Below are 21,991 nucleotides of genomic sequence, written 5' to 3' on the forward strand. Positions count from 1 at the left end.
GATACAAACTTACAGTTGTAAAATAAAGTCATGAGGATATAATGTACTGCATAGAGAATATAGCAAATAATATTATAATAACTCTGTATGGTCACAAATGGTAGTTAGACATCAAGAGAATCACTTTGTAATGTATAAAAATTTCAAATCAGTATGATATACACCTGAGAGGATATTGTATGTCAATTATACTTCAATTTAAAAAAAGAGAAATATGGCTATTCAGGCCAGCCAATTAATATGAATTACTATAGCTTTACTGTAATGCTTATTTTTTATTTTGAAATTCATTGACATTGAAAAGTTAAGTAAAATTACAAAGTTAGTGGGGCTGTATTTATTTTTTCACCCTTTCTAATCTAAGTAAGTGGGTGTGGTATAAATGTATGCATAAGCTGTTCAGTACATATTCAGTAATAAGCTATTCAGTAATATTCTAGAGACCCAACTAAAAATGCAAGTAAAAAATAAAATCTGTTGACTGATAATAAGTGTATTGGATTGGCAATAGAATACTCAAGCTGAAACCTGGAGAAGAATTTATGATTATCAAGCTAAACCTAGAAACACGTACTAAATTATTTATTTGCTATTGACTAAATCAAAAGTTTGGGAGTAAAACCAGGAGTAATGTTTGATATTTTTAAAAAATGAGACTAGTCTGTTAGACATTCCTTCAAGAAGTATTGTTTCTGTAACCCTGTGTGAAAAGTAGTTAGCATCGTCTTAGAAAAAAAACACTAGATTGATTCTTGTTTGATCATTCTTTATTCAGGTATTTGGGAAATGTGATACTGGAAACTAACTTACTACTAGTTTCCAGTGACTAGTTTCATAGTGAGTAGAACATACCAAAAGAATGTTGGTAGAAAGTATATGGTAGATAGCATTTGGGAGAAGGTAGTTTCTGGACATCTCTTTAGTATAAGGAATATCCTGAGTAGTTACTGTGAATAATGGAAAGAAATAATATTGGTACCAAATAAGAGATTGAGACTCCTGCTTCACCCATTGTTTTCTCTTCTCTCTCCTTTCTCCAGTTCAGCTCCCATTTCTGCCTAGACATTCCCATCCCACGTTTCCTCCAGGCCAACTCTTCCCATTTACATCAATTCCTTCTTCAACAGCACCTCCTCTGTAAAGGTTTCTCTGCACCTCCGGCTCTGAAAGAATGTTTTCCCTCCTCTCTTTTTGTTTGTCCTTTTTACAAACAGTGTAACTTTTAAATTCATATAGTAGTGGTCTCTGGAGCCCTCTGAAGCACAGGAAATGAAGAAACTAGCAGGAATTCCTCAAACTGCAGTAGGTGACAAGATGGAAAAGGACTCCCAACCTTACTGGCACTGGGCATTGATTGGGTAATGCTCCAGTGTGGATGTTACTATTTATTCATCAGTGAACTCTTATAAAGTCCACATATGTCACATTTGTGATCATTTTTCTTCTTTTTATCATGCTAAAAAGATGAGTGTTGGGCAAAACTATTTTACTACGGGTGCACATACGTCCTCTGTAAATGAGAAGATTCCCTAGTTATTAGGATTTGCCAGGTCATAAGAATCCTGGCTTTAAAAGTAGACCTATGCTTTAGCCAAAGCATGCTCCACAGAAACATAGTTTTTTATTTATGTTTCTGCTTTCTTCACTTTGCAAATGCTTGATCATAGAACTTACAACTCTATTCTTTATATCTCTGATAGTATGTGCAAGCCTCATATATTAGGAATACAATTCAGTAATATTTGTAGAATTAGTATATAAATGACACTGATATATAGGTAACAAACTTAACTCTCCATGAAGTTATTTGTATCGTTAGGAAGAAAGCCATGAGATCAAATGCATCTTTAACAGGAGAACTTAGTTGGGGGGTACTCCTGTTATCCCCCAATTCTCAAAACTAGCACCAGTTAACAGCTCACAGCCACATATAGCTTGAGCCTTTCCTTTGTAAACATCTGTACACCCACAGGGCTCAACAATAACAGTATGTCCTCTGCCATAGAGCCCTTTGGTCACCTGAATATTCAAGGTTGATTAATGGTGGCATCTCCTCCTGCCTGTCATCTTGGAAAACCTCGGTGCTACCGAACCTGGAAAACCTGATGTCTTATAGGAATGTATCATCAAATCACAGGCTTCACTCACCTGTCACTCTTTGCCAGGATTCTTTCTGGAGTATTGTTTGTCAGAAATATGTTAGAGTCTCTGCTTTGGGGTATACATAGACCCATCATTTCCAGGGACCTTGCTGCTTTCATAACATCAGAACATTTTGTGGCTAAATACAGGATTATTTCTGTGGTGACTAAAGCCAACTTGTAGATGAATTACTGAGATACAGAAACTGTTTCTGTATTAACTTGCAAAACAAATTTAGCTGCAATGATGATTTCAGTCAAAGACACTCGCCTTGGCATTAACAATGAAAACTTCTACTCACAGGGAGATTCAGCATGACCTTGCCAGGACTCCTAGGGTGCTCAGTAATCAGTAAAAAGATTAATTATGTGTAGTTTATAAGGTGAAGATAATCAGCTAATAACCTTCATCAGAAACATAATGGCAGGTATTCTTTTTTAAAGTGATTATAATTTTTCTCTAAGGGTTACTCAGGCATAATAAATAACAAACTAGCAAAAATTGTGGTAATGCAAGATATTTTTTAAATGGCAACTATTTTAATATGCAGATCAGTTAAAAATAATCATGTCCATATTGTATTGCTTGACATAGTCTAGTGAATGACAACACAGGTATCAAAGTTTTAGCTTACTATGTAGCAGTACTTCTGATTTACTGCTTTCCAGTCGTGCAAATTAATAAATAATTTCTCCATAGTATTCAAGTTGTTTCTAATCAGGAGGACTTTTCCACTCTTTTTAAAACATATTTTGTAAATATTCTCTTGTGAATCTTTAGAATATCTGTAGTATTTGTAAATCTATAAATAGTGGTTGATCTATTTTTGTTTTTTGTTTTTTTATGCACATTAGAGTATAGAAATTAGGTATCTTGAGATGTTTGATATATGTTAGAAATTTTCACTTCTTAAAATTAGCATCCACATTTTTATGAGATTCTGTATATATAATATTGTATATAAAACAAGCCCGATATATATACACACATATGTAATATGTAATGATAGCAGGTCACTAAAAATACTTAGATCATCAAATAAAGATTGATGACTTCACTGTTAAAAAACACTATAAATATATAAAAAATAGCATCTTTTTAAAATGTGGCTAGGATATGCAGTTATCTTGGATAGATGAAGCAGAAAATTATGTAATAAATTATAAGAATGAAATTTCCATATGTTTTATTTACACTCCAAATTGCCTGAGCATGTTGAAGGGTATTTCTCCTCTGGTGTCCCATCTTGAACTGAAGATTTTTATTTCCAGCCATGGTTCCAGGCTGTAACCAACTCTCTTCAGCCAAATCATTTGCCTCCAAAAGAGCATCTCACCCATTTGGGTCTGCGCCTAGCTTCACTTCCACGGACTAGAAGTCTAAGGAACTGGAGCCCTGCGTGGCAGGGGGCCTAAGGCCTCAGCAGGGTGCTCACCACAGTCTATCCAGATGGATCATCAGTTTTGTTCGGTTTTTCTGTTTTGTATATACACAGGCACTGAAATGTCAATTGCTGTGTCTCCTTCTGAAGAGCTGAGTGTATTACTCTTGTCAGTTTATCATCCTCATAGTAAACATGTGTGTGCCCAACAGGATTTTGGCAAGCTTAGAGTAGGGCTAGTGCAAAGCAGCGCAGCTCATGAGTTGCCAAGGAGGTAACTAGCTGCCCCTTAGCAGACCACCCCCAAGTCAAAAAGATAAGAACCATTATGAGACATGAGAGAGGTGAACAATTCTGCTGGCCCAAAACAGCTTGCACAGCCCTAAATTCAACTTTAAGATTTGCATAAGGACTTAAAAAGGAGCCTGTAAGTGGCTCACACCTTACATATAATAGAGGAAAACCATTTACTTTCAAATCTGGTATTCCCAGGATAAGAACAGTTTGGCTGCCTCAGGGAGTGTCCTTGGGTATTCCAGAGCAGTTCTGGGGGGGCCGAGGTAGTCATTGTTGGTGAGCAAGGGGTAATATGCACTGAATTACTCACAGAACTTTGTTGGCTATGCATAGAGCCATTAGCCTGTTTGGTGTTTCAGTACCATGAGGAAAAGCTCCTGGTGTGGCACTTTACTTACAGTTAGAATAGGGCTGGATTATAGCCCTCCCTTGCCCCCTGGGCTTGTGCCTTTGTGTATAACACAAATCCTTATCTGGTACTCTGAGGAGGCAGAAATGCTGTCTGTTCTCTTTGCATTTTATGAATAGGCAAAATACAATAGGTTTGACCTGCCTGACCTGACTTCACACATTAAGCTAATAGCAAACCGGAAAGCTGAGTCCACTTCTTTCTCTATTTGACTATGCTTCCTAAAAGTGAAAAATGAAAGTGAAACAAGTTATCAGTTTTAATAACTGGCTGATGTAGAACTGTTCATTAGCTTTCAAGTTTGTGGTATGGATAATTTTCCAAAGCCCTGTGGAACCTGCAAAGTTAGGAAATTGCAATATTTATTTAGTCTTAATTAGAGTATACACATTTTTTTTAATTTTCAACATTATCATCAAATATTTTATTTTGATTAGGTAAAAATATGGTGATAAAATGCTTGTAACAAAATTCGCTATTGTAAGCATTTAAAAGTGTACGTTAAATGGAATTACATGTATTCACATTGTTGTGCAAACGTCACAACATCACAAAGAATTCTTTTCATCTTGCAAAACTGAAACTATAGCCTCATTGAGCAATAACTCCCTGATTCTCCCTCCTTTGAGTCCCTGGCAACCACTGTTTTACTTTCTGTCTCTATGATTTTGACTAAGTACCTCATATAAGTGAAATTGTACAATATTTGCCCTTTTGTGACTGGCTTGTTTAATTTAGTGTAATGTCATCCAGGTTCATCCATGTTGTATTGTGTGTCAACACTTCTTCCTTTGGAAGGCAGAACAATATGTCATTGTCTATATATACCACATGTTGCTTATCCATTCATCTAATCAACACTTGAGTTGCTTCCATGTTTTATGTATTGTGAATAGTGCTGCTGTGAACATGGGTGTACAAATATCTCTTTGAGACCCTGCTTTCTTTCTTTTTTTAATTTTTTTCTGAGATCCTGCTTTTTAATTCTTTTGGCTCTATATGCAGTAGAATTGCTGAGTCATATAGTAGTTCTATTTTTAATTTTGGGGCAACTGTCATATTTTTCACAGCAGATGTGCCATTTTACATTCCCACTGATAATGCACAAACATTGCATTTTCTGTACATCCTCACCATTTTTTTTATAGTAGGCATCCTGTAGGTATGAGTCAGTACTTCACTGAAGTTTTAATTTGTATCAAACTTTTTGTTTTTAATGTGTAACATTGCACTCTATTCCTTGCCTTCAGGAAGCATTTGTTTTTGTATGCACATCTTTGTAAAAAACATTGCCTGAGCATTTAATCTTAGATTAAACCTTCTTGTTAAACCACACACACAAAAATATTATATAATAAGCTTAATGGCTGATTTGTTCACTTGAGGAGGCCTGTAATATTAATAGAACAAAAATAACCCACCTCTTTTCGGTTTTTGCTTTATTCCATGTTCCATTAATTATTGTTAGCCGTGCAGTTTTCATCCATGTTTCTCTTAGCTATAGAATAGGAAAAACAATTTTAAGAATATGAACTTTTTAGTTCTTCATATTTTTCACATGCATTTATGAAATATAGATGGAATGAGAAGGGAATTATAGAATTGATATGAGTTTTAGAATTGATGGGAGATACAGTAGGGATCAAAAATAGAATAGAGTAAGATGAGAGAAAATAAAATCCAGAATGCTATTGAAGGGCTAGATTCAGCAGAGATTACGCAGAAAAGCAGGTGTAAACTAACTGCTCCTCTGAGGAATTTAGGACACTGCCACCCCACTCTACTTGCCCAAGCTGCTTAATAGCCACAGACAGTGCCCAGGAATATACTGCCCTGCTTCTAAAATCCCACACTGTGTCTCCTCCAGCGTGTTGTCTCTCTCCTGACCTGGATCAGGAGATTGAATGGAACAATTCCAATGGCCTGTGTCAGTTTTATCATCTTTACTGTAATTATTAGTATGACTCAGCAAATCCGTCTACATCAGGATCAATAAGAAACTCTTTAGACCATCTGTTAAAGCAACTCAGTTGTTTCTGATTTCCATCATCTGATTTAGAATCCATTCAGGAAATCATTTCTGGCCAACCTCAGATAATCAACTACTTCAGATGATGTCATCAAATATAGGTATTCATCTAGAAAACAACTTACGTCATAAACTAACCTTAGCTAAGTAAGATACTAAAAACAGTACTAACAGTGAAGCCAGAGTTGTGTTTTGAATCCCTCCATCCCCGGTTTGCATCCGCTGCCCCCATGCCCACAACTGCAGCTTTAACAGGACTGGCCGACACATTTGATTCAGCTCATGTCATGCTTACAGTACTGGTTCATCTTAAAACTCTGATCATTCACTGAGAACTTTGGAAGTTTCTAAACATTAAAGAGTCATAATGTCAATTAGAAGTTAGACATGGAGATGTTCTTTGTCTCTGTATTCAGTTATAGGAAAAAGAATCATGGATTCAGATCTTCAAAAAATGAAACATAATCATAGCTAGTTATCTTCCCAAGGTTATAAAGCACCACGCTTTTTTTCCCTTCTCAGTCTTTAATCCAAACATGTGCTTGATAATGAATTCAATAAATACTTCCTATACTTATGATCAGACATGATTAATTCATAGACAAATTCTGTCATATGGGAAAGATACTACGAGATCCAAAACTGAAATATATGATGTCTAGGGAAAAACTGCCTGAGAGATCCTTATCTTCGTAGCAAAATGTAATGTAAATCATGTCATATCAGGAATCTCAACATTACGGCACTGATATGTGATCATCCCACACGTCTGGCTTGCTGTGAAATAAAACTCTGGGATCACTCACTTAACAAGCATTTAATGAGCTTGTCGCAGAACTGACTCAGCACTGGTTATTTTACAGTGAAAAAGCAGGAACAGATTCTACCCTCCCAGAGCTATCGTAGAAATATAAATACTAAACAAATGAGTATACAAACAAACACATAATTATAACACAGGGCTCTGGGGGGGATAAGATAAATGACTAGGGATCTGAGGATAAAAAATTTAAGCCAAATTTTGATGGATAAGAGGGATTTACTCACCAAATAGAGGTAGGCCAGTTAGAAGTGTTCTGGAAAAGAGGAGCATGTGGAAAGGCCCAGGGACAGGAAGGAGCTAGGTGCACTTGAACTGGAGGAAGGCCTCTGTGGTTGAGCAGCATGGAGAGAAGCTCCCAAGAGGGTCAGAAGACAGGCGAAGTACTAATTAGGCAGAGACTTAGGTCATGGGAAGGATGTTGCCTAGAAAGGCAGTGTACAGCTATTTAAGAATTTCATGTAGGCATGAGACAGAATTTGTAGTGCATTTAAAGCTGTCCTCTGGAGTATGGATGGCAGAGGGGCAAGAGAGGAAGTAAGGCCAATTAGGAGGTGATTGCCACAGTGCAGGTGCATACATTGGCGACCTGGGCTGGTGACGCTGTAGTGGAACTGGAAAGAAGTCTTGATTTCAGATGCATTTGGGAGTATAATGATGCATTTGGGAGTATAATCAACAGGATTTGGCTACTAGAGCTTGGTTGTAACCTGAAATGCAGTTAAGCCTCTTCATCCTCAGATTCTAGCTTAAATACGGGTTAAACCATAAAACTGTGGACTGATGCTTATGGTTTCATTCACCCATTTAATTATTTAATCATTTATTCACTCAGCAAAGGCTGATTAAGCCCCTTCTTCATGCCAGTCACTCTGTAAGGTACTGAACATAAAGCATTCCCCCACAGATATTTGCCAGAAGGATCCTTGCACCAGTGTTTGACTTAACTGTGTATGTTAGAACATGGTGCTAAGATCTGCATTCTTAATGTTATCTCCATAGCCTTTTTTCCAATAGCTCCATGATCCTCATCAGAGATTCCTAGGGGCCCCTTGGGCTGATAGGGAATGATGGGACTGGCACACTGGAAGTACAGCCAGCACCTCGTGAAAACTCTGGTGCTGACAGTCTTGTCATGCAAGGGACAGACCCATATGGTGAGGACTATTTGGCAAAACAAAAGCCAGTAACGCTCCTGTTAATGAACCCTGGTCAGCTTCACTCTAACAGTGTCCAGCCCTCGCCAGCAATGTGTCTGACTTTAATCAGAGTACTGAATCTGCCTAAGGGTGAGTTTTCTTCCCAGTCTTTCCGCCTGGTCCCTTGGGCTCTCCAGAGCCACTTGACTCACCATTCTGCTCTCCAGATTGTGTCCAGGGCGTGGCTGTTAAGGCAGCACACTTGAGAATAGACAAAACCCCTTATCTGTCTTGTGCTGTGTGTTCTTGGGAAAAGTCCTTAATCTTTACTAATTTAGTTTCCTTATCTGTAAAATGGAAACAGCACTAGTATCCATCTCACGGGGCTGTTCTGTTACTACCCATAGATACTTAGAACAGTGCTTGAGCTTGACACGTGGAGCACCCAACAGATACTGGCTATTACTGTTCAGCAGCATGGAAGGCAGTGTACTGGGCACCATGCAGGTATCACTGATGAGTACATTACTAGCACAACTTCTGCCCTAGAGGACATCGCTGGAAAAAGGCATACTAGCCACCCAAGAGCAAGCCAGCACCTAGTATGTTTATTGACAAACACACACCAATCTGACTGTGGTGGTTCTTTGCTAACATGACTCCTGCTGCCTCTGCTCAGACCCTGGGTCTACTGCTTTCACAGGTCTAGTGACCTCTGCTCATTGGGTTTGCTCATTATCTTTGTATTGGTTTGGGAGGAATTACCCTTTTTCCAGAGGACATCTCTGGCCCTTTCATGGCTGATTGCGCCCTCACTGTGAGTTAGCTGCCAAGTGTTTTTCCCACTGGGCTGCAGCCTTGTGGTTCCTGGGTTTTCCCCACCACCTAAGGCACCAGCTCTAATCTCTATGTCAGTGCTAATACCTGGGTCAATGTGGCATCATTTTATCTTTCAAAGTCTAATCTTAGACTCTACCAGCTGCTTAGCCTCACAGTCAATGCTGTGATTCTCATGAAATTTTAAAAATATTTTGTTTATAGTGAAACCACTTTTAACTGTTTCTGATATGTCACAAATATACAGACTGGGAACAAAAGAACAGTTCATTCTACTGGTTAACACAGAATGAATCAACAATCCCATAAATAACAGCACCAACAAAAATATATATCTTTTTGATATACATTTTTGAACCTCATCTTTTCAGGGTCCTAGAATTATCATTTTTATTTCCCTGTAAGCCCTAGTATTCTAGAGATTCATAAATGGTGATTAATGCTTCAAATATATCATTGATATGCTTCATATCATAGCAGAACTTTAACATCAATTTATTCACAAACTCTCTAGTTAATAGCTTGTTCATGAGACTGATAATTTGTGACTGTGAGATTTCACATAGCACACTAAAATTTTTTTAAAATCTTTAATAACTACTGCTTAATTCTGTGCACTATTAAGAATAATGTGAGTAGAGAAATAATGTTAAAATTAGAAAATTCAGTAGTTTCTTTTTAAGGCAGTGTGTTCTATTAGGACTCCATTTTTTCTCTTCCTGGATATTTATCATACATGTAGCAAAAATGATAAAATGGTTTCATTTGCACAGAGATATTTTTAAATAATGGGAAGAATGAATGCTAGAAAATGAGAAAGAGTGCTCTCAGAGACAATTAACTACATAATCTAAGACACACCATAATTCTCTATATATATCCCATAAAATTCTATACCCCTTTAATAGCTATAACAGTTAACTCAAAATTACCAGAATGAGAAGCCCTCTGACTTTTTAATATTCTTCTTTAAACACAGACTCTTTAAGAAATAAAACCTAATGCCATGTATAGCTAAATTTTAATGTTTTCTTTTTCCTTATTAAGTGCAATTAAAGTCCAAACTTGCAGTAAATGGATAGCATGATTTTCTGGCTTGGTTAATTCATTTAACCATTGTTTCAACTTATTTATTGAGCAAATATCATGTGTTAGGTGCTAGATTAAGTGCTAAGATAACAAAGATCAGTAAATCATGATCCCAGTGACTTAGGATAAGACAATCCTCATAGGGTTTACAGTATATTGTGGAGCTATTATAAGAATCAGCAATTTTATTAATGAGTGAGCTTTTTAATCAATATTTTGTATACACTTTAACCATCCTCAGTTGTTGGTGACAGATTTTCTAAGTACTTGTGTACAAAAACAAAGATAAATGTGAATATATATTCTGTCTACATTAGTTACATTCAAAGGAAGAAAACCCACAAGACTTGTTGTGATTATAGAGAAGGTAATGGATTTGTTGGAAGTACTTTCTAATATCTAATTATTTTGTATTATAATTTAGGGAACATTGTGTGATTGCATTATTAATATAGATTCTAATAGGAAAAAAGAAAAGCTGTGCTTTTAAATGAAATTACCTGTACATGTAACCATGGTTTTCAGAACAAGTCCATTTAATGCTTTCAATGATAATTTTAGATGCACAGTTTATATGTAAAAACAAAAGGACTGAAAATAATGACTCCAGTGTTAGAGGACTTATAAGTATCCAGAATGCAATAGAGAGAAGGAGGTAAAAAAATTACAGACAAATATAGTTTCTAGTATCACATCTTTTCCTTTAGGAAAGGAGAATATAGAAAAGAACAGTAACTGGTCATCTTGAACATGTTATCCTTTGATGATGTTTCAGAACTTACTAAAACACAAAAAAAATGAGAACAAAAAAGCTATCTTAAGAGTAACTTTATCTTACTCTGGAATGTGTATTTTTTAAGTACCTTTTCCCAATGCTTTTCCAAATGACTCTTACCTTCTAAATTTCTGGAAAGATTGGCAGTGTTATTACTGGAAAGGCTGCACCCTATAGCAATGGAGAGTGTGCTCTGTGAGTGGCCACCTGGGCCACTTAAGGCTGTGTAATCTTGGGCTAGTTACTTAGCTTCTCTATCTCCATTTTTTCATCAATAAACTGGGCCAGTGGTAAAACCCATTTCATAGAGTAACTGTAAAATTTTATGAATTAAAACAATACTTAGTGTACTGTGTGGCACATGGTAAGTACTCAGTAAATGTTTGGTATTATAAGATTGAACACCAAAGCTGAAATTTCCATTGAAAATCAAGCCAGATTGTAATAGAGGAAGAAATGCCTGATAAATACATGAGAAAATAGTTCACTTCACTAATAACCAAGAAATGCATGTTAAAATTAGATAACTTTTTTCCAATTAAGTAGGCACTTTTGTTTATCAATACTAACCATAATTAGTAATAATCTCGACTTGTGGGCGCCTTTACAGTTTGGACACAGTTTGCCCTGTCTTCATACACACACGTGTTCTCCAATTATTATTTATTTTAAATAGGGAAAAAGTGCTTCTGATATGAAGTGGTGCCCGGGATTTAATGTAAAATGAAAAACACAATTAGCCTAATAATTTATACATACTGTATAATTTTACTTTTGCAAGAAAAATATGTGTTTCTTTGTGATTGCAAGGGGAAAAGTATAAATGTTTAAAGATACACAAAGCTGAAAGGAAATGCATGAAGTTAACATTAGTTTATTCCAGAGAGTAGAACTGGGTTTGAAAGATAGGGGAATACTTGCTACACTTCCATATTTTTTGAGTTTTACTAAAAAACTATATATTACTTTGAAATTTAAAACATGTTTTTTTAGGGGAAAAAAAAGCCTAAGCCAGAAAATCTCTAGTTAGGGAATTCTAGCCCCAAAACAGTAATCTTTTGGACCTGGGGAAGAAATGAATACCCAAGATAATTACATCTCTTATTTAGAGAGCCTTGAAAGCTGTGGTTTGAATGAATAAGTGCATCTAGTTGTGGGAAAGTCTTCATTTAAAGAAGGCAGACAGATATCACTTCTCCCTATGACTGCTGGTTCCCAGGATATTGCCAAAAGGCCTAAGTCTTTGTTTACTGGCAAATATATGGAACTTAAAGGAAATTGGGGTGCTTTACAAAGAATATCAAGCACCCAGCCCAAAAGCAGTATGTGTTTTGGAAGGCTACCTCCAGCCCATAAAAGCATGTTCATTACAGTTATAAAGTGAGCCCCTCCAAAAAGATTCAGTCTGCAAATGCATACTCTGTAGCCTTGATATCTATCATCTTGTTCTTCAGAAAATGTTCCTAAATTGTTCCACACACTTTGTCAGACCTCAGTTAATATTTGGAGAATTGAAATGAGTTTCATAGGGACCATTTTCTGTAAGAGGTACTGCTGAATATATTTATGGGTTTACAGAAAATTGTGTCCTAGAATCTAGTGATAAAAACACATTTAGGATAGATGGAGAGGTTTAGATTAAGGTAGTTGATTGTTATGAAAACTATGTCTCAATATTTTAAAGTACTTTATGTTTTGATAATTTTTAAAAGAATCTGAAGATAAAAATTCTGTATGAACACTGATGCAACTCTATTGGTGCCTAATTATTTTCTTCTTTTTTAATGGAATATCTTGTTTGTCTTTGTAGAGTTACTGGAGGTGAGCTGTTTGAAGACATAGTGGCGAGAGAATATTACAGTGAAGCCGATGCCAGGTAAGTGACTTGCCCTGGGCAAGATACAAGACTCATTCAAATGAGGCTTGATATTTCTCATTTCTCAATTGATACTTTTCTCTCTCGAGGATTTCCAAGAGGATTCTCTGAAGGAAAAAATCTATGAATCTGGTCAAAATTTTGTTTTTATCTAGCCTCTATAGTTAGAGTGTATATATATATATATATATATATATATATATATATATATATTTTTTTTTTTTTTTTTTTTTTTTTTAAAAAGCCTAACAGAGAGACTTCGGCTAAAGAAACAGACTTTTTTTTTTATCAAAGAGATCAAAGAGTAAGATCCTTTAGTCTCTAGATCCTGAGCTACCTAGTATGTTAGCTACTAGTCACATATGGCTACTTTAATTTCAATTGCAATTAATTAAAATAAAAAGTTCAGTTCGTCAGTTGCACCAGTCACACTTCGGGTGCCTGATAGCCAGCCACAAGTGGTTAGTGGCTATGGACTGGGCATAGCAGAGAGCATTTCTGTCTTCACAGAAAGTTCCACTGCATAGTCCATGTCTAATCAGAGACCATAAAAAGAAACAGACTCCAAAAACCCCCATGCTCTCAAAGCATCATTAGCTGTTTAACTCTGGAAATTTCATTAAAGCCCTGGAACTCTCACTTGAAATATTTATTCAGGTATTTCAGAGGGTTCAAGAGAATTTCCCAATTTATCAATTGGCAAAATCTTTACCGAAGTTAAAAATGGTTGACATTTTGTCAATGTAAGACTTCTGAGCTACACAAAAGCAATGTTTTTGAAGTGAAGTAACATTAACCCACTTGCTTAGATATTATTTAGACTGTATGGTGTCAGTTTTCCTTGGCATTCCTTATATGCATATATGTGTATATATATATATTTGGCACTTGTTTTGAGAAATCTGGCCATGAGCATTTGGCTCATTATTAGCAAGGTAAATTAGATGTTTTGAAAATTGCCTGCCTGCATTCTCTAATGTTTCCAGAGCTTCCTAAAGCTTGCTAATCCCACTGTAGCCCTCACCATATAGTCAGCTGACAGTATGTTCCCTCCCCTCCAAAGTAGTACATGTATACATAGGCTAACCTGTAAATCATTAATTAATCTTGGCTTAATGCCAGTTTATGACATTCTGTAAACCATATCTGTACATGACTACACCATGATTTTTTAATGGAGTTTTTACTGCCACAGTCATATAGAAAGTTCTCTGTCACTTACATGAGGAATGAATTATTACTTGCTCAATCTACCCCAAATCCTTACCATAGGCTCCTGAAAACGGGCTTCTGAGCAGCTCAGAAGTACCTATTCTGCCCACTTGCCACAAAGAGTAATAATTTTAATCAAGGTAGTAAACAAGTTAAGGGATTTCATTTATTTTGCTTTTCAAAGTTATGTTAAACAGGCTATTCTTATGTTCAAAAAGTACAGGTTGAAATTAAAATAGAGACCTATTTTACAATCCAAGAGCCCTTCAGATAATAGGATAGACCCTAATGGTTGGATCACTTCACATATATGCTTATATTAAGTTTTGGAGTTTGCTACGGGTTATATTTCAGGATAGTGCCCACACAAAACCAAGAAGATCATTCTCTTCCCAACTACAAGCATAAAGAGCATATTCTACAAATAATTTTTAAAAGTCTGTTTTCTCTCATTATTCCTCAAGAAGAATTGAATACATTCTCACTAGTAAAAAATGGTGACATTTGTTTAATAAGAATTGTTTATTTTCTGTTATTCATTAGGCCTAATAACTTACATGTGTGGCTTGAGAGGAGAAAGTGAAATATTTCTAAAAAGTAGTTTAAAGTAGATATTATGTAGAAGGAAAAAGTCATATGATTTAAAAAATAATTACCAACACTCAAGCTATATAGTCAAAAGCAACCAATGTGAGGTGCTTCTTATGGTACTCTTAATAGAGTTAAAGCTAAAAAATCAGTCATGATCACTTTTTTTGACATGTACATTGTAATAAAGCAGATGGTGATAACTTTTTTAATTCAATAGTTTAGTCATATTATTTTATACATTAAATGGTTGAAAATGTCCTCACTAAAATGTTTGCTTAATCTTTAAATGAATGAATAAATGTAGTTCTGTATATACCTTCATTTGAATCACACAGTGAATTTGTACAAAATTAATCAATGTGATATGTTCTGTGTTACTGTATGATAGATGACAGCTCATGGGACCTCATAGGTGCCAACCAATGATTTTTCCCCTCTAATTTCATTAGCAGTCTATTTGACATCAGTGTACCTTTAATAAAAATAGTATAAATTATACATTGCAATCTAGTAATAAGCAAAAGTTTTCCTTCACTGAGGTATATGGAAATATGTTTAACAATTACCAGCGGTGTAGGGGACTTTACATTTTCATTTATTTATTTAGCAAGTTCCCAGCCTCTCCCCACAGTATGCCTACACTAAAGAGGGTTTATTTTATGTCATTTGTTTTGAATTCTCCCTCTGTCAATGGAGACTTGCATTAGTTTTCCTCTTAATATATTATACAAGTACCATTTCTAAGTCAAAATGATAAATGTGTCCCTACTTTTATTTAACCCATGTTTCACCTGCCACTTCATCTGTGTTTACCCTCCTGTTTCAACACCTTATGTTTAATTGTGACCTCAGATTTTAAACAGTTTAGATGTGTATGACAAATAACCCATAAATTTTATATCTCTGAAGAATTTCCCCAGAACATTATGGAAATTATCTATTAATTTTTCTCCCCGAATACAGAAATTTTGACTTCTGTAAACAAGTGATTTAATTTTTTTAAAAAAAGATAAACACAGCTCAAATTGTTTTGTCTGAACATGTCACAAATTCTATGTTGGATGTCGTTTTTGTTAGAACCAGAATTAGCTTTATTCAGCATTATTTAATTCCAGCGTAAAGCTAAAAAAAATGTGAATAATATAAGTTTTTTTGTGTGTTTGTTTCATTTGAACTTTCATTTTATTTTATATTCAATGTGACTATGTACCTTTAAAATGTTCTCCCTTCCATTTTGCCCTTGTATCTTTACAGTCATTGTATACAGCAGATTCTAGAAAGTGTAAATCATTGTCACCTAAATGGCATAGTTCACAGGGACCTAAAGGTCAGTATATGGAGTCCATAAATCTGAATCAAGGAGTTCTTTTGCTCTGTTCTTCTCTGGGGAAAGGGCAGAGGGTGGGTGCTTAAAATGGTTCCCTTGCCTTTCCCAACTTTTCCTTAAAATGACTCAGTGATGAAATGATAATGCATGATGCCTCTTTCAGTTTGCTCATCTACAGGCTAAATATACATCATAGCAGAAAGGGAAGGACAGTATTAAGAACACAGCCTGTTCAGTTTCCAAGCAGTCAGCCACCAGAGGTGGTTTGGGCTCAGGCTTTCCTGAAACGACCAGCATTCACCTGGAGATAAACTGGACCTGTGATGTATGTCCGCCTGTAGATTTAAACACCACTTCTGTTCTGAGACCGTGGGTTGCTGTAGCAAAACAACTGGTTACACATTGCTCCATTTGAGTCTGATGATCCCTCAGGCAAGAGATAATAATTGCCAACTAAATTAAAACACAAGAAGTTAATGATTTATCAAAAAATCATTACATATCTTAATTTAACCTTAATGGTGCCTTGGCTGCCAATGTGACAGCTTTGGAACAATACTAGAAAAATGGGAGAGAATAAGGAAACCGTTTTTTGTGTGTGGGGTGGAGATAAAGCACAACAGCTATAAAAATTATATTTGTGTTCTAAGTCATTTCTTGTAAGAATTTATAGCAGGAAATGAGCTTCTGAAAAATATTTTTAAGATGGATTTTCTAGAACAAGTGAATCCACATTCTGGCCCACATCTGGCAAGGTCCTGATTGTTCTGAGGTAGTAGTCACTCTACTTGAGCAATATGTCTACGTTCCTGAAGATGGTAAAATATAACCCCAGTTGTCTGCTAGTTTTGCACTTCAACCCAGTCTCTCTGAGGGTATACAGATAGTGAGTGTAAGCTTGGAACTAACACACGCCCCCTGGTGTTTGCATGCAGTCATTGCATTCAGCAGATCCTGGAGGCTGTGCTACACTGCCATCAGATGGGCGTAGTCCATCGGGACCTGAAGGTGAGTAATGCTGTTGGAGAAGATAAACCACCACACAATTCCTAATGACTGTTCAGCTGCAGTTATGCCTGTAAAGGCGAAAATATGAGCAATAAAGTTGTGTGGACTCATTCCAACACATTACGAAAACACTCCCTCACCACAATCTCTTATTTCATCTTCTTCTCTAATATACACTTGAGACTTATATAAATCCCATTTCATCCAGAAAAATAATTTCCTGACATTAACAATAAATAGGTTGCTATATTTACTTCCTCTTCAGTGTGGATATAGCATTTAATATGACTGTGAGTAGGACTGATGACCTCTTCATTCTTAACCTGTTCTGTGGACCTTGATCAAACATTGTATAGTCGTACCATATATACCCAATATTATGTAAACAGTTATCAAAATTATAGAGTGGTTAGAGGTAAAGCTTTTTGGCCCAAGTGATGATGCTAAAGACCTCCCTTTTGGACTGCGAAGTCTCTTTCCCTTGCCTTTAGTCCCTAGAATTCTGAGGACATTGGAAACTCCTGGTTCTTTACATATTTATATTCATAGAGACCGAGATACTAGTGCCTTTTAAAACAGATGGGGAAAAAAGTAAAACAAATTTTATTATCAAATAATATTTATGTAACATTTATACATACCAATACTTTTAAGACTTCACACAGCTTCTGATACCATCAAGGATGAGAACTGTTTCATCATTTGGAAATGGAATAGTTCAGGGGCCTACTCTTTTTAAACTCTATGTCTCCTTTTTTAAGCATTCTAATTTTACTTATGGGATTTCAGAGATGTAGTGAAGGCCTAGAAATGTAAATGAAAACACTACTGGGTGGGCAAAGTAACAAATGTGAGCACTATGTACCTGAGATTCTTTGTCTGAAACAAAGCCTTTTCCAGGCATTAGTAGAAAACTGGCAAAGGGTAATTTAGAAAGTCTTGAACTTTGTGTTCAGTGGAAAGACCTACGTTGGTTTCTCAAGTGCAGACTTCTCTAGCTGTAATATCAGTGGAAAGACCTACGCTGGTTTCTCAAGTGCAGACTTCTCTAGTTGTAATAAATTATAAATCTATAGCTCCATTAATTTAGTGTGTTCTAGAAAAGTCTATCTTTAAAGATCTATAGTAAGTTACATGAAGCTGTGCTTGGTAAGCAAAACATCACCTTAGATCTCTGGAATTTCCTTTGATTTTAGTTTGAGTCTGAGAGTTTAAAATGTCAAAAGCAAATGTATGGTTAATGGCATTATCTTTTGGAGAGCTGAAGTAGGACCGTGCTCATGTGCAACACTTATTCCAAAATGTACCCATCAGGATAAAGGAAAAACAGTATGTTCCTTTGAAAATTCACATCTTTGGTGATCACCTAAAAATTCCTTACTAGCCATGTGTAGACAGAGCTCCTTTTGTTACTTCTCAGAAGTCACAGTACTATTTCCTTTTTGAGTGAACATACATGTATATGCATGTAATTTATGTTATTTTATCAGATACCCTAGTTAATAAATTAATCATTTGAAACATTTTTACTCCATGTATGGTCATTGTAAGTATACTCAAAAAACCAAAGATGAAAAATGTGAATTCTCTTCCATGACTTTTGAAATATTTCTTGTGGAGTAATGATATTGGACTTGTGTGAACGTCCAGACTCAGCTGAGCCCTTCAAAGACTGGAAGGTTAATCAGAGATAACAGTGAGCCAAGGATATGAGCTGTGAAGAAAAATGACATGTGAGCTAAAGACACTAAAAACTCAGGCAGGTGATTTCTAGGGAGGCTTACTACCAAAAGAAAATAGCATGCTGTATCACCTATCGGATTTCTTTCACAGGGGATAAGTGTTTTTGCTTTCCATTGTTATTCTGATTTTAGGAGAGGACAGAGATGAGCTTTTGATAGACAGTGTTGCAATTTCAATAACTGTCTTAGTTTCTGTCAAATTGCTGACTTGTGTAGACTTCAGTGGAGTCTATTTCTCAGTGCTTATTTCAGTAGGCCATGTCGTAATCACACTGAGAGAGTCCAAAACATGTGTATTAGAGGCAACTTATATGTACCTTGAGTGTGCTAAATCCCTGGCTGTATTGTATGTCTTTTATACCACCATGTATATGCTATCTGATACACTGCTTGTAATAGCATGTTTACCAATATATTAAAATAAAAAATATCAAAGGCTGAAATTTCTTTTCACCAGGTTTTAAACAAAATGTTGTCCTTACTATTCTTAGGCCATTCTGACTCATATGCTAATTCTATATAATAGAGGTGTTTGATTCACAGTTTAATTTATCCATCAATGAGAGCAAAACACAGAACGTGTTATGTTTTATCATTATCAAAGGCACCCATGAGCATATGAGTGCTGTACAATTTGTTTATAAGCTGCTCCTAGAACAATAGTTGTTTGACATATTGCATTACTCTACAGTCCTAATAGGACCTTTTACCTAATAAATACTTGCAGCATATTCCTTCAATTTAGGAATGGATGAAGTTCAACCTGAAATACATTTATAATATATAAGCAACACTGAATAACATAGATTGTTATGTATGTTAATTAAAGTTGAAAAAGATAAAGAGCGTAAGTATATCTTCTTTGATATATCGATAGCATAAAGATCATTATTTGAATATTTGAATAACTGCCACTATTGGGGGCTTATTGGACAGTCGAATTTATTAGACGAAAAATTACCAGGACCTAGAGACAAAGTTGAGGTAGTTGGAGGATGTCCCAGAAACAATCAATAGGAAAAGGTTCAGTGTGGTTGGATATTAGCATCAAGGAAATACATCAGCCAGCACCAGGCAGTATCCAGCAGATACATGAACCACAACCTTTTGTCTAAGGTGCGTCTAGCATCAGGCCAACTGACATAGATACAAGCAGTTTTAAGGAGATCTAGCAGTGGTGACATTATTATAGTACTATAGTTCAGCAATGTGACTGTAGTCTTCAGGGGGTTTGGATCAAGGCAGGACCTTACTAATAAAAATAGTAGTAGCTGCCATTTCTCAAGCAGTTACAGGTACCCTGCATTGTGTTATTGTATGAATCTTCACAACTTTATGAGGAAGGTGCTTTGATTGTACCGTGTTGCCTAAAGGGAGATTCAGCAACTATAAGTAAAAGAGCTTATTGAAGGTCACTCAGCTAGTAAGATATAATTTGTGTCTAAGCAGAGTCTGTGTGCTTGATTGCTACCACTTCTCAATTCAGTTAGTTTAATAAATTGAAAACCTTTATAGAGACCAAAGAATAGGTCAAACAATGATGGGAAAGTAATTTTGCAGCAACATTAACAACTGTTTGGGATATGGTTCAAAGTTTAGTGAATCGAAAGATTTAAATAGTCCTTCCTATGGGTCTTCCAGAACTGTACAAAACCTATATCTTTAGGAATAAGAAAAAAATGGTATATTTAAGATAAGATGTGGAGTAGGGGGGCAGCATCATTTGGCAATAGACTGATGTATGAAGTAAAAAATTCTGATGTATGAAATAAGTAAGGTGACATTGACCACAGCCTTTGGCAAATGAGACATAGAGAAGAATGAAATGTATTTGCCATGCTTAATTTATGTCACATCAAGGCAATCATTTTGGAATACTTAAAATAGATTGCTTATATAGAGTGGATTACTGTTAACTCAGTGTTGGATATTTGTGAACTGATTGAAAATTCAGATATAAAGAGCAGAACAAACACTCATCAAACATTTCTTGAACACCTACTAAAGCACTGTCTCAGCTGTGGACATAAACAACAGAGCAGAACAAGAACAGACCTCGTGTGGAGAGAACCTGAAGGCCACTGAAAAGATCCCTTGAAAATATGTGGAAAATGTGTCAGTGCCCTTTCTCCCTGAAAGAAAGAAGTACATCTGACAAGTGCTGCATCCAAACAGTTGTCAGGTCAAGAAGTTGCGGTAACAAGCCACAGGTCTTGATGTCTCAAGAAATAAAGGAATAATGAGTCAGGTGTGTTCTTTCACTTAAGAGCCTGGAGAACACAGTTTCTGTGAGCCAGTTGACAGAAGCAGGTAAAAGGAGGTAGTTAATAGCTGTGTTTTTTCAAATAGCTGTACTTCACTCAAAGCAGTATGATGTCTTCGGTTCAGACTACATCAGAAATGGTTACTGAACTACTTCATGAACAGCAGTCTGGATGCATCAGCACCTGTGCATGGCCTCAGCAGAGAATGCTGCTTTTCTTATGAGTCTACCTCCTGAAAAACAGCATTATTTAATGGAAAAATCATTAGAGGGATGGATGGATGGATGGATGGATGGATGGGAGAGATAGATAGAAAGACAGACAGACAGACCGACAGACAGACAGACAGACAGACAGACAGACAGACAGACAGACAGATAGATAGATAGATAGATAGATAGATAGATAGATAGATAGATAGATAGATAGATAGATAGATGGATGGATGGATGGATGGATGGATGGATGGATGGATGGATGGATGGATGGATGGGAGAGATAGATAGACAGACAGACAGACCGACAGACTGACAGACAGACAGACAGACAGACAGACAGACAGACAGACAGACAGACAGATAGATAGATAGATAGATAGATAGATAGATAGATAGATAGATAGATAGATAGATAGATAGATGGATGGATGGATGGATGGATGGATGGATGGATGGATGGATGGATGGATGGGAGAGATAGATAGACAGACAGACAGACCGACAGACCGACAGACCGACAGACCGACAGACCGACAGACAGACAGATAGATAGATAGATAGATAGATAGATAGATAGATAGATAGGTTGACTGATTGATTGATTTTGATGAAGGTCATAATTCTGAAAATTTGGGAATATTTTAAAGACTGTTTCATAGGAATAAAATTAAATTTATAGCCAGAAAAGAAAGGACTTGGTTTGGGGGTGGGAGAGGAAACGACACACATGCAGCAAATTCTTGTTTAACTGTGGGTAGTAGATTTATCAAATTGAATTCTATGTTATAAACAATCACATAATCTCAATTATTCCACTTTTCTCAGAACCATATTT

The 21,991-nt window shown here is 36.1% G+C and overlaps 1 protein-coding gene across 35 annotated transcripts in view; it reads left to right on the plus strand.

The window, feature by feature from the left end:
* The window catches only part of CAMK2D (calcium/calmodulin dependent protein kinase II delta), a 308,632-nt gene that overhangs the window by 213,781 nt on the left and 72,860 nt on the right, over positions 1–21,991 (plus strand). For 24 of the 35 annotated variants that reach the window (XM_073237126.1, XM_073237125.1, XM_037001121.2 and 21 more), the window contains 2 exons: positions 12,729–12,794; positions 15,852–15,924. In XM_073237126.1, the coding sequence (XP_073093227.1) occupies positions 12,729–12,794; positions 15,852–15,924 (139 nt within the window). Of the gene's footprint in view, positions 1–12,728; positions 12,795–15,851; positions 15,925–16,859; positions 16,933–21,991 lie in introns of all 35 variants that reach the window. The other 11 variants (XM_037001123.2, XM_037001127.2, XM_073237133.1 and 8 more) reach the window with 1 other exon arrangement.

This window comes from Manis javanica, chromosome 5 (genome assembly GCF_040802235.1).
Source record: "Manis javanica isolate MJ-LG chromosome 5, MJ_LKY, whole genome shotgun sequence".
Taxonomy (NCBI): Eukaryota; Metazoa; Chordata; class Mammalia; order Pholidota; family Manidae; genus Manis; species Manis javanica.